Below are 12,760 nucleotides of genomic sequence, written 5' to 3'. Positions count from 1 at the left end.
AAAAGAAAAAAGAAAAAAAGACCAGTACACACACATCTTCTTTATCCATCAAGAGAATTCTAAGACTTTGAATAATTATCTTTCTACTTCCTATTTCTGCTAGAGGGCTCAAAAACTTGGAGCAAAGGGCACCTGGGTGGTTCAGTTGGTTGGGGAGCTGCCTTCGGCTCGGGTCGTGACCCTGGAGTCCTGGGATCGAGTCCCACACATCGGGATCCCTGCTCAGGAGGGAGTCTGCTTCTCCCTCTGGCCCCCCCTTTCTCATGCTCTCTCTCAATCTCTCTCAAATAAAAAAAAAAAAAAAAAAAAAAAGTTGGGGCAAAAAACTATTCCCACATAGCCCTGATCCCAAGCTAAAGCTAGATTCTAATTTACCCCATCCCACTATGGGCTAAAGAATGATAAACAAAGCAGGGCTAGAAATTCCCAGGCCCCCTGTTCTGCTGCTGCTTAAAGGAATCACACAGCCATAGGAAGGCGGGAGCTAGCAGGGTGCTCTGAGTCTGCAAGAACAAGGCAGATCTGACAGCACAGGTTCTACTGCTTCCTATACCACCGGCTTTACAAAACAATGGAGCCTCTTAGACTCAGCATCCCTTAGATTCAACTAACAGTGAATGCCTGGAATGAATACAGCTCGGTATTTGCCAGGCACAAAAAGAGGCGCTTAATATACATGACTTATTTAATCCCTACAGTGACACCACTCTGAAGTTTAATTTAGAAGATGAAAAAAAAGATTGAAGAGCCTAAGTTACCAGCTCAAAGCCACATGAAAATAACAAACAGGAGAGGTAATTTAACTTGAGTGTACATGAGCGTAGGATACCATACAGTATCTAGTACCCAACTCTTCTCAGCCAAGCCTACCCCACCCCAATCATTCTTATTAGAATTCCATCTTCTTAACACCTGTGGGCTTACTCAGCCTTTATCCATAAATCCTTTCAGATAGGGATAATAATCAGGTGGAAGACAAAAGAGTAAGCAGCCAGGAAAGCGATGCATTCTAGACCATAACCCTCTGAAATTCCCACCAAAATTTACTAGGCATGAATATGCACACTTTCCTAGGGAAAAAGATGAAAGTTTAACAGATTCTCAGAGGGGTATAACTGCGTATCAACTAGTGCTACTGGGGACCAAACAAAATATGCCATTAGTTAACTCCGGAATTTAAAACTTCAATTTTTTAAAAAAATATTCGCTCTACCTTCTTTATCCAGTTCTGCATCTTTAACCTCCACTTCGGGGCTGGGTTCTAACTTCTCATTACTGCTACATTCCAGGGCGTCTAGTTTCTCAGGATCATCTCCATGATGTTCATTCGAAGTTTCTGGTTTTTCTTTTGACTGGTCCTCTGGGACAATCTTTTGTTCAGAACTACATTTGTCACCACTACCACAGAAAGAGACTACTTCAGCTTTGCCATTCTGACACTCCAGAACTGGTATTCCTTCAAAACTGTCAGTGGAGGCCTCACCATTGAGACAGCTTCCTTTAAGGAAAGGCTCTTTCCTAGAGGTCTGTTCTGGATTTAGAGAACCGCTGCTGTTGATGAGCAGAGACTCATTGGAACTTTCCTCTTCAGTAGATGCAAAGTTCTCCTTCGTGCCCGCTCCATTGTTAAGCCTCTGCCCCTGGTCCATGTCCATGATGTCACATGATGATTCATCGTTGGTCATAGAGAGGTCTCCGGTCTCTTCGCCATTTTCTTCATGGCAGTCAGTGCTTACCTCAAACTCTCCATTCTCTAGCAACTTCCTGTCCTCTGTATGGTTCTCGTAGTCTGCAAATTTAGTGTCCTCTTCATCTTTTTTTAAATTATTGACTTTCCTTTTCTTAATAATTCCTTTACCCCACTGTGATCGCCGCCTTGATTTTCTTCGAACTCGAACTATTTTAGAGAGAAGGAAAACAGGTATATAGAACTTGGAGTGCAACACTTGTTTTACAAATGTTCACTATATTAAGACCCAAAAGAAAGTAAACCCATACTGGTTTAACACACAAGAACTACTTAGCTCTTTTTTTTCTCTTTTTAAAAGATTTTATTTATTTATTTGACAGAGAGAGATCACAAGTAGGCAGAGAGGCAGGCAGAAAGAGAGAGGGAAGCAGGCTCCCCACTGAGCAGAGAGCCCAATGCGGGGCTTGACCCCAAGACCTTGAGACCACGACCTAAGCTGAAGGTAGAGGCTTAATCCACTGAGCCACCCAGGTGCCCCACTACTTAGCTCTTGAAATCCAAGCTGACTAATCCTCACAACCTATAAGGAGAATGAATATGAAGTCAGTGTTGAACTCTGAAGGATGAAATTTTTTTTTTAATTGAGTATAAGTTTACCCAGCATTAATTTTTTTTCTATTATCCTAGATTCTACTTTATAGCTGTTCTTAATTCCTAACAGCCAGGGGCCAAGCATATAATACGTAGGGAATGACCAACTACATTACCAGGCTACCTAGAAAATTGAGGGCCACAGCCCCAGATTTCCACCAAGAAAATGAGTGCTTTGCCAGCAAAATCACCCCAAAGCTCCTAAACCATGGAAGAAAATGAACACATGATCCACTGTATCAAGACAGAACTGTTACAGGTATCCCACAAATAACTATCTACTGCCTCTCCTTCCAGAGAAGGAATCACCCACAGAAAGTGCAGTAGTAGAGAGAAACCCTACAAAGTTTATAGACAATTTGGTTAGACAACTGTTAGCCTCCTCTGCTATAAATGGTTCACCAAGCTGATCAACTGGTTACACAGTTGTTATTCGAAAATATGTAAAAAGGGGGGTGCCCGGGTGTCTCAGTCAGTTAAGTGTCCAACTCTTGATTTTGAGATCGAGCCCCACGTTGGGCTCTACGCTCAACACGGGGTCTGCTTGTGCCTCTCCCTCTGCTCTCCTTCAAATAAACAAAGTATTTAAAAGAAAAGAAAATATGGAAAAAAGTTAAGCCCTCCGCTATCAAGGCAGCAACAACATTAACAACCACTGAAAATGTCAGTGATGTAAAAAGGAAGACCTACAGAAGTTGTAAAGACTATATTCATCTCAGACATTGGGGAGGGTATGTGCTATGGCAAGTGCTGTGAATTGTGAAGACTGATGAATCAGACACCTGTACCCCTGAAACAAATACATTATATACTAATTTTAAAAATTAAAAAAAAAAAAGACCACATTCATCTCCAGATGCCAGAAACAGTCATGAGCTTTATGAGTACTTCAGTAACAATGGGCCCAGGAATCTTTAATTCCCCATATATGTGTTTACAAATTTTTCAACCTTTCAACTTTAATCCTTACTGAGTCTCTGTAGAGATATCCAGGTATTCACAGGAAATTGACAAATATTGTCATAAATATTACTTTTTTTCTTATCTAAGAATAAATCTACAAAAGGTTTCTGAAATCATTTCCCAAATTCAAGTTATTTTGTCACTTGGTTCAAAACAGATTTTGCCTTCAAAACCAAATCATTAGAATCATCTCTCCATTCCTATTTCCCCTGCTAAAGTGATGGGCATTTGTAAGTATTCCATTAACTATATGAAAAACTAATCCAGTCCACATTAAAAGTGAAAAAAAATTCAGCCTGCTCTTCCTCTAAAAGGTGGAGCTGTTAGGTTTTTCCTGACAATCACTCCAAACATTGTGACCTCACTTATTCTCCAGCAACACAACCAAATCATAAACAGTTCCCCTTTCTTTCCTCACTAAGCCATCTAACTCTACAGCAAGAAGCAGCTAAACTCTATTCAATCAAGAGCCAGCTCAATGACTTGATCTGTGGGCACTAAGTAAAGGTTTAGAAGGCCTACCGAAGCAAGTTTATTCCTAACACTTTCATCCCAGCTAAGAACAAAGAAAATGTTTTCATTTGGGAGAAAGTCAAATTAGAGATATTTTTCTCCTCCTTATATAATTATTTCTAATTGTGGGTATGATTTTGGTAAAATAAGAAAAATCAATCATACAAGCTCCACAAGAATAGGGATTTTGGTTTACACTGCTGTATCTCTACAGCACCGGACATGTGGTAGTAGTATCCACTTATGGACCTAATCTTTCATACACTACTTCCTTTTACAGGAGCATGTTGTCTGAAAAACCACCATGGGGACACAATATTTAGAGTCAATTTTTATAGCCTCTCTGAGCTTATTTCCAAAACTAAAACCTTAGGAAAGCAACTCTATCTTAAGGATATTTAGATTTATAACTCAAGTAAATTAATGTGAAACAGGCAAATGATGAGTCACATATGCCATCTACTGGTAAGAGAAAACTAAACTCACATTTGTAGATTAAAATAACATTTAAATGTTTAAAGGAACTTAAACTGCTTAAAGCTAATTTTCAATGGCTTTTAGTAAATATTTGTATCCGGTGCAGAGAACATACAGGATTTCAAGGTTTAAATTAGAGTGCTACATTACATAATCCAGGTCATGATCATGATCCAAGATACAACTACACCAAATAGCTTTAATCAATTTCATGGAACCAAATACACCACTAAGTCCTTCAAATTTTCTCACATATGAATGCCAAATACCACAGAGAAAAGAGCTTAAAAAAAAAAAAATGAATCTGATTCATTCATTCAAATGCAATGCCATTGGTCAAAGAACATATTATGGCCAGCTTTACTGAGAGTTTCAACAGTATGACCACCTTTATACCAGAACAGCATATATCTTCCAAGGGTGGCTATCTTCAGCAAACATAGGGACTATTATTAGGAAAGTGCTGTGTTCGTTAACATTCGTCTTTCAGAAATCTCTCATTCAGCATGAATGAGCACAAGTGACAACAACCTAGAACAATGAATTTTCCCTTTCTAAATACATCTCACTTAAACAAAACTAGATTTAAAAGCCTATACAATTAATTAATTAATTAATTTTTTTAAAGGCTGTACAGAGGAGTGTCTGGGTAGCTCAGTTGTTAAGCATCTACCTTTGGCTCAGGTCATGATCCCAGGGTCCTGGGATCAAGCCCCACATCGGGCTCCCTGCTCAGTGGGAAGTCTGCTTCTCCCTGTCCCACTCCCCCTGCTTGTGTTCCCTCTCTGTCTCTCTCTGTCAAATAAATAAATAAAACCTTAAAAAAAAAAAAAAAAGAAAAGAAAAATATCTCCTGAATCAGGCCCTCTTTCCCTACAGTTAGAGAAATATACTTCTATTCCACCGCACAAGTTCTTCACCTCTGGACAGAGAAAAGATGAGAAGACCTGTGAGAACACAGCAGCACCTAGTCTGTCCCCCCAACTCCTAAAAAATCTGCATCCTTCTCAGCTCTTCCCACTACTGGATAACACGGTCTCAGACACTCACATGCACATTTATTTGCAGAGTTGTGCCAGACATCCAATGGATTTCTTTGTTTGTGCCGAAATGCCTCTTCAACTCTAGTTTCAGTCTTCCGAGCTCCAGTGCCATGAGGATTTATTTGTTCTGCTGTTACCAATAAGCCTGCGGGCAAAAGATAAGCAACACCTATTTAAATATTCCCAGCTACATAAAGCAACATGGTTTAAAAAAAAGTCTGAAATAAAGAACTAAGTTTTAGTCATTAATTACACCTGGACAGTTTGTAATTCAGATGAAAACAGTATCTTTTGTTTAAAGATGAGAAAGAAACGAGATATAAAATCAAAAAGAAATAACCCAGCAGGCCATGCGGAACACTTAATCCCCAAAGGAACCCTATGTTTACTCGGCTTAATTTGCAAAGCCACACAGTCTTATGACTGTAAGACAATGATAATATTTTTTCTAAGTTACTATTTCTGCCATCTTAGAATGTATAAGTGTTTGTTGGGTCATTAAACCCCATTCACTTGAACTGTTTTCATCTGTCAAACCACACCGCAGTAAGTTTGGTTTTCCTACACTGATCTTCCTAAGAGTAACCACTCCATCTCAATTTCCTTCACTAGACTTGTTTCTTCTGTGTGGTCATTAAATATTGATCTTTCTCAGGGTTGTCTCTGGAATCCCTTTTCTTCTCACTCTGATCTATACCTTCTACCAAAAAGTATCACTCATGCCTTCGGCTTCTATCATCATTACATAATAATTCCTCTATCTACATGTTTAGCCCAAGCATCTCTTGAGCTTCTGATCCCTATATCCAACTGCCTATTTGGTATCTCCAATTGGGTATCATAAAGATGGGTCAAATTAAAGCTAACTAGTTTATCTTTCCCCAACAAAAAACCTGTTCATCCCTATCTCTAGATATTCCCTACCTCTACTGATAGAATTCGCATCTACTAAATATTAAATCAGTCATATGAGTAGCCAATTTGACTCTTCTTCCCTTCACAATGGCCTCCTCCCCTGCCCCAATTTACATTGATCCTATACCATTCCCTCTTCATAATAATTAAAACAGCACAACTCCAACAGCTTTTTTCCCCCAAAAGCTTTAACGAGGTACAACTTACATAACAACAAAAAAAAAATCACTCATTTTAAGCATACAATTAAGTGATTTTTAGTAAAGTTACAGAGCTATGCCATCACCACAGCAACCCAATTTTGGGTAACTACCCCAGGCCATCACGAATCTACGTTTTGTCTCCACAGATTTGTCTTTTGTGAATGTTTCATACAAACGGAATCACAAAACAGGTGGTCTTTTGTGACTGAATTCTTTCACTTCAGGTAATGTTCCTGAGGCTCATCTATGTTGTACCATGTATCAATAATTTGTTCCTTTTTATGGCTGAGCCGTATGCCATTTTATGATATACCATTCTGCTTACCCATTCACCAGTAGATGGACATTTGCACTGTTTCCAGTTTTTAGTTGCTGTGACTAGTCTTTATAAGCGCATATGTTTTCATTTCTTTTGGGCTGTTTCCAGGAGTAGAATCATGGGTCGTATAGTAAATGTTATACTTAATTTTTTAGAAACTGCCAAACTGTTTTCCAAACTGGCTCCAACAGTTGTTTGACTCTCATCCTCCTCTCCTGACACACTGAGACCTTGCTATTTCCTACTGCCAAAGTAATTTACCAATTCATTTCACAGTTCAAAATATTTCAGTGACTCATATTGACTATCGCAATGGTTCTCAAACTTTAGTGTACAAAAAAAACACTTGAATAGTTCGTTAAAGTACAGATTTCTCAGCCTTACTACTCTCAGAGAATCTAATTCACTAAGTCTACTAAGATGATGTGGGTATTAGGCACACACACACTTTGAAAAACACTGACCTACAGGATTAAGTCTGAAGCTCCTCAGTACTGGCATCGATGCATTCAAATATTTATAGGACAGTTCTAGGGACTGCCGTAGAGCTACGAATAAGCCATTCATAATACTTACATTCCAAATAAGGAAGAGAGACCAAAACAAAAGACAAAATGCCATGTGCTATGGTGACCAGGGCAGGCCTAACAAAGTAGGAAAAAAGCTTCTTAATTCCAGTGTCCTGGACTCTGCTCGCCTTTATTTCCCACCATTCCATAAAGCTTCAATACCAGTTTGTAGTTCTTCAAATATACCATGTTATTTCATATCTCTATACCTTTACACATGCTATTATCTGCTGCGCTTACAAATACCTCCTCCTCCTCTGTCACTGCCTCCCTTCTTCTGCTCCACTAGAAACAACACTCCTTTATTCATTCCCCAAACTCTAGACAAAATGCTGGGATTCCTAAAAGGAGGTCTCTCCTCTGTGCTATAAACATTTTGACCAACTCATACATCTCAATAGTACTTGATTTGTTTTATAATTCTCTCTGTCTCCTACTAAGTGAGTTCCTCAAGGACAAGCTTATACACTAAATGAACAAACCATATTTGCTAATTCTGTTAATTTTATATTAATAAAACTACACATAAATGCCAATAGGGAAAACAAAAACTGTATTCCTAAAAACTTTTAAAAAGTAAACCCTCTACAGATATAAAAGCCTATAAATCCTTCAAGAATAAGAATCAATAATCAACAGATCTACTCCTCCAAAAAAAAATTTCACTGAAAAGAACTTTCTGTAATTTGCACTGCTGTACTTCCTAAAACTGTCACAGAAAGTAAAATTTTAAAATACCTTTGAGAATTTGTATGGCACATTAGTATCAGGAATATATAAAGTCTATGCCTCAAAGGAGATTATTTTCATAATGCCAGTAACCCTAAAGAAACATCATTTGGTAACACTCAGTGATTTCTTGGTCTTCAGGAGCAAGCTCATTTCCATAACTCACCTCTTTTTATTCTTGCTTCCTTAATTTCTTCACAGAGTTTATTAAATTCTGGATCCAATTCCGCTGCAATGATGGCATGTGCAGTGTCCTTCAGGGTACAAGCCCTGTGCCTAATTATTTTATCTGTTAAAAAAATTGGTATACTTGAAATAACATAAACAAAGGGCATCTTAAAAAGAGAAAGCAAAGAATACAAACATTTAAATAAAACTGTAAAAAGCATTTCCAGGTGAGAAACAAGCTCATTTAAATGATGAGTAAAATATAAATATAATACACCACTTAGTCACCTTGATAATTCTCTGAAAACTGTACTTTTTAGAACTTCAAAGTACAGGAGACTCTTGCACAACAGAGGGTCAGAGGTGCCAAATCCCCACATAGTCAAAAACCCATAACTTTTGACTCCCCCCAAAATTTACTAGTAATAGCCTAATGCTGACCAGAAGTCTTACAGGTAACATAAATAATCTATTAACACATATTTTGTATATTAAATGTATCATATACTATATTCTTATAATACAGCTAGAGAAATGAAAATGTTTAAAAATTCATAAGAGAAAATATATTTATAGTGCTGTACTGAATTTACCAGAAAAAAAAAAAATCCATGTGTAAGTGGACCTATGTAATTCAAACCTGTGTTGTTCAGGGTCAACTGTACAAGGCCTATTTAACAACTCATTATCTCAAAGATACAAAGCTTTATTTTGTATTTTTAAAAAACAAAAATGTATGATGTTCAGTAAAAAATGTTAAGAGATTCAGAGGACATTCACCATATGCCCAGCATCAGAGTTGTCACAGATAACGATCAGAGAATCGTACATAATTTTCTCCATAAGTGAAAACTGGTCAAAACTGTGAAGAAAATAATACACCTTAAAGATAATACACCCTAAGTAACAGTGACCTATTAAAAAACCATAACAGAGGGGCACCTGGGTGGCTCAGTGGGTTAAAGCCTCTGCCTTCGGCTCAGGTCATGATCCCAGAATCCTGGGATAGAGCCCCGAATCGGACTCTCTGCTCAGCAGGGAGCCTGCTTCCCTTCCTCTCTCTCTCTGCCTGCCTCTCTGCCTACTTGTGATCTCATTCTCTCTCTGTAAATAAATAAATAAAATCTTAAAAAAACATAACAGAAACAAAAAAATACAGCAAGACACTCTAAGCTGAAGACTGCAAGACCGTATAAAAATCACAGGTAAGGGGCGCCTGGGTGGCTCAGTGGGTTAAAGCCTCTGCCTTTGGCTCAGGTCATGATGCCAGGGTCCTGGGATCGAGCCCTGCATCGGGCTATCTGCTCAGCAGGGAGCCCGATTCCTCCTCTCTCTCTCTCTCTCTGCCTGCCTCTCTGCCTACTTGTGATCTCTGTCTGTCAAATAAAAATAAAAATCTTAAAAAAATAAAATCACAGGTAAATCAAGGAGGCAAATACACATACCTGTCTACCTGGCTAGGTAAACTACAGCTGACACTTGCACTGAGTCTCTGCTTTACAGTAATCCGGAAGCCCCTATTCATGAACAGTACAACATAAAAAGGACTTCTGAGAGCTATGCAGCTCTGAAATACAAAAAGGAAAGGGGTGCCTGGGTGGCTCAATCGGGTAAGCATCCAACTCTCAATTTCATGCCCATGTCAGGCTCGCACTCAGCCAGGAGTCTGCTTGTCCCTCTCCCTCTGCTCCTCCCACCCCGACTCCTCTAAAATAAATAAATAAATAAAATCTTTTTTTAAAATAAAAATCAAGTAAATATATCAAAGTCACTTATTTTACAAAGTGTCAAGAACTAAAACCCCAAGTCTCAAAATAACATCTGCTTTTCAACCCTAGTAAAGGCAAAAAGTATAGATGGACATTTTATTTATAACTGCTCTTATGAGAAAGCTGTAACAGTTCATGGTGGAAATCTTACAAAAATACGTAACACTCAAAAGGCAACACTGGTATATTTCCTTCCAACACATTTCTCTAAACCTTCATTCAATAAATAATGGCAACTGTACCAGGACTGAGCCAGGTAATAGCTACATGGTAATGAACAAGAGAGGTCCCCACTTCGAAGAAAATTTTCATATTAGTATAGGACAGAGATGTTAATCATATAATCTCTCATACACACATATAAACATTTCCCTCACCCTTCCCATATCCCCCAAAACCTTGAGTAATGGCTATGAGGAAAACCCACATGGTATTTGGTGTGGGGGTAAATCTGAATTGGACAAGTAAGGAAAGGCCTCTGTGAAGAAGTGGAATTTAAACTGAGACTGAAAGCACGCACTGGAAGCCACCTGAAGAGTAAGGGGGAAATCAGCGTAGGTTCAGAAAATACCATGGAAGAAAGTTCTGGAGTAAAAAGATCTTAGAGATTTCAAAAAACTAAAAGGCAGCCTCTGTGGTTAGAATACAAATAAATAGGGTACCTGGTTGGCTCAGTTGGTTAAGTGTCTGCCTTGACTGAACAGGCTCCCTGTTCAGCAGGGAGTCTGCTTCTCCCTCTGCCCCTCATCCCCCTTGTGCTTGCTCTGTCTTTCCCTCCCTCTCTCAAATAAATAAATAAAACCTTAATTAAAAAAAAATAAAAAAGAGGGGCACCTGGGTGGCTCAGTTGTTAAAGTGTCTGCCTTCGGCTCAGGTCATGATCCCAGGACCCTGGGATCAAGCCCTGCACCGGGCTCCCTGCTCAGCAGGAAGCCTGTTTCTCCCTCTCCCACTCCCCCCTGCTTGCGTTCCCTCTTACTGTCTCTCTCTCTCTCTCTCTCTCTCTCTCTGTCAAATAAATAAGTAAAATCTTTTAAAAATAAAAAAAAAAGTACAAGAGACAAATGGGAATCTGACTATTTAAAGGACTCACACTTTATCTAAGAGCAATGAAAAGTCACTAAAAAGATCAGAACATGGAAGTAACATGATTTAAATTAAGATCTTCAAAAGCTCATCTCTAGGGGCACCTGGGAAGCTTGGTCAGTTAATCAACCATGTCTTGACTTTGGCTCAGGTCATAATCTCAGGGTCATGGGATCAAGCCCCACATCAGCACCGAGTCTGCTTGTCCCTCTCCCTCTGATCACCCCTGCTCAGGTGCGTGCACGTGCTCATTCTTTCTCTCTCTCTCAAATAAATAAATAAAACCTTTTTCAAAAAAGAAGATAATCTCTAGCCATTACCTGGGAACTGTATTGAAGGGATCAAGAATAAAAACAGGGAACATAATCAGAAGGCTTTTTTTTTTTAGTGAGAGAGGAGAGCAAACTGAACGAGGGTGGGGGTGGAGGTGAGGGAGGGGGTGGTGAAAAGGAGAAGATTACAGACTTGAAATATGTTCTCAATAATGCAACTTGATGATGAAGTGCAGGGTGAGGTATGGATCAAGGATAACTCTCTAGCTTCTTGCATGGAAAATGGAAGTAATACTTATAAAGATGCAAAAAATTAGAGAAAAAATTGAGGGAAGGAGGAAAAATGTCAGAAATTAAAGAGTTTATTTTGATATGTATAAAAATAAATATCCAAAGGAAATATCATAAAAATATGAAGATAAATGAATATAGGTCTCAAGAATCTATGACCAAAAAACAACTGTATAATCTGAATTTATTATTTAACATTCTGTTCTTCCCTAAGTCCTAAAAACAAAAAGGATGTATTAGAGATATTAAACTCCACATATTTAAAGTATACATTTTGATCACACCAAAAAGAATAAAACACATAGGAATAAAGTTAACCAAAGAAGTAAAAGACCTGTACTCTGGAAACTACAAAACACTGAAGAAAGAAACTGAAAGTGATACAAATAGATGGAAAAATACTACATGTTCATGGATTGGACAAAGTAATTTTGTTAAAATGTCCACGCTACTCAAAGCAATCTGCAGATTCAATGCAATTCCTATCAAAATGCCAACAACATTTTTCACAAAACTAGAACAAAGAATACTAAAATGCATACTGAACCACAAAAAACCCCAAGTAGCCAAAGCAATCTTTGAAAAAAGAAAACAAAACTGGAGGTACACAATTTCAGATTTCAAGATGTACTACAAAGTTCTAAGAATAGAAACAGTGTGGTACTGGTACAAAAACAGACACACGGATCAACAGAACAGAATAGAAAACCCAGAAATAAACCCACGCTTACATGGGCAATTCATCTATGACAAAAAAGTGACAAGAATATACATGGGGAAAGGACAGTCTCTTCAACAAATGGTGTTGGGAAAACTGGACAGCCAAATGCACAAAAATGAAACTGGACCACTTTCTTACATCATACACAAAAACAAACTCAAAATGCATTAATTAAAGACTTAAGTGTGAGACCTGAAAGCATAAAATTCCTAGAAGAGAACACAGACAGTAATTTCCCAGACATTAGCCTTAGCAACATTTTTCTAGGGAAGGCAAACAAAAGCAAAATTAAGCTACTGAGACTATGCCAAAATAGACCACTTACTTTCACTGTAACTTATGTTATTATTTGTAAGGTTGCTATTTATTTTCCACTTGTTC

General features: G+C 38.3%; 1 protein-coding gene across 3 annotated transcripts in view; it reads right to left on the bottom strand.

The window, feature by feature from the left end:
* The window catches only part of LOC111154089 (ATPase family, AAA domain containing 2B), a 156,874-nt gene that overhangs the window by 9,325 nt on the left and 134,789 nt on the right, over positions 1 to 12,760 (bottom strand). For all 3 annotated transcript variants that reach the window (XM_022513459.1, XM_022513458.1, XM_022513460.1), the window contains 3 exons: positions 8,239 to 8,361; positions 5,345 to 5,482; positions 1,214 to 1,897 (listed from right to left, as the gene is read on the bottom strand). In XM_022513459.1, the coding sequence (XP_022369167.1) occupies positions 1,214 to 1,897; positions 5,345 to 5,482; positions 8,239 to 8,361 (945 nt within the window). The remainder of the gene's footprint in view (positions 1 to 1,213; positions 1,898 to 5,344; positions 5,483 to 8,238; positions 8,362 to 12,760) is intronic.

Source organism: Enhydra lutris, unplaced genomic scaffold (genome assembly GCF_002288905.1).
Source record: "Enhydra lutris kenyoni isolate GAN:26980312 unplaced genomic scaffold, ASM228890v2 scaffoldscaffold35, whole genome shotgun sequence".
In the NCBI taxonomy this organism is placed as follows: Eukaryota; Metazoa; Chordata; class Mammalia; order Carnivora; family Mustelidae; genus Enhydra; species Enhydra lutris.
The sequence above is the reverse complement of the archived record's forward strand: the minus strand, read 5'-3'. Positions and strand labels throughout refer to the sequence as shown.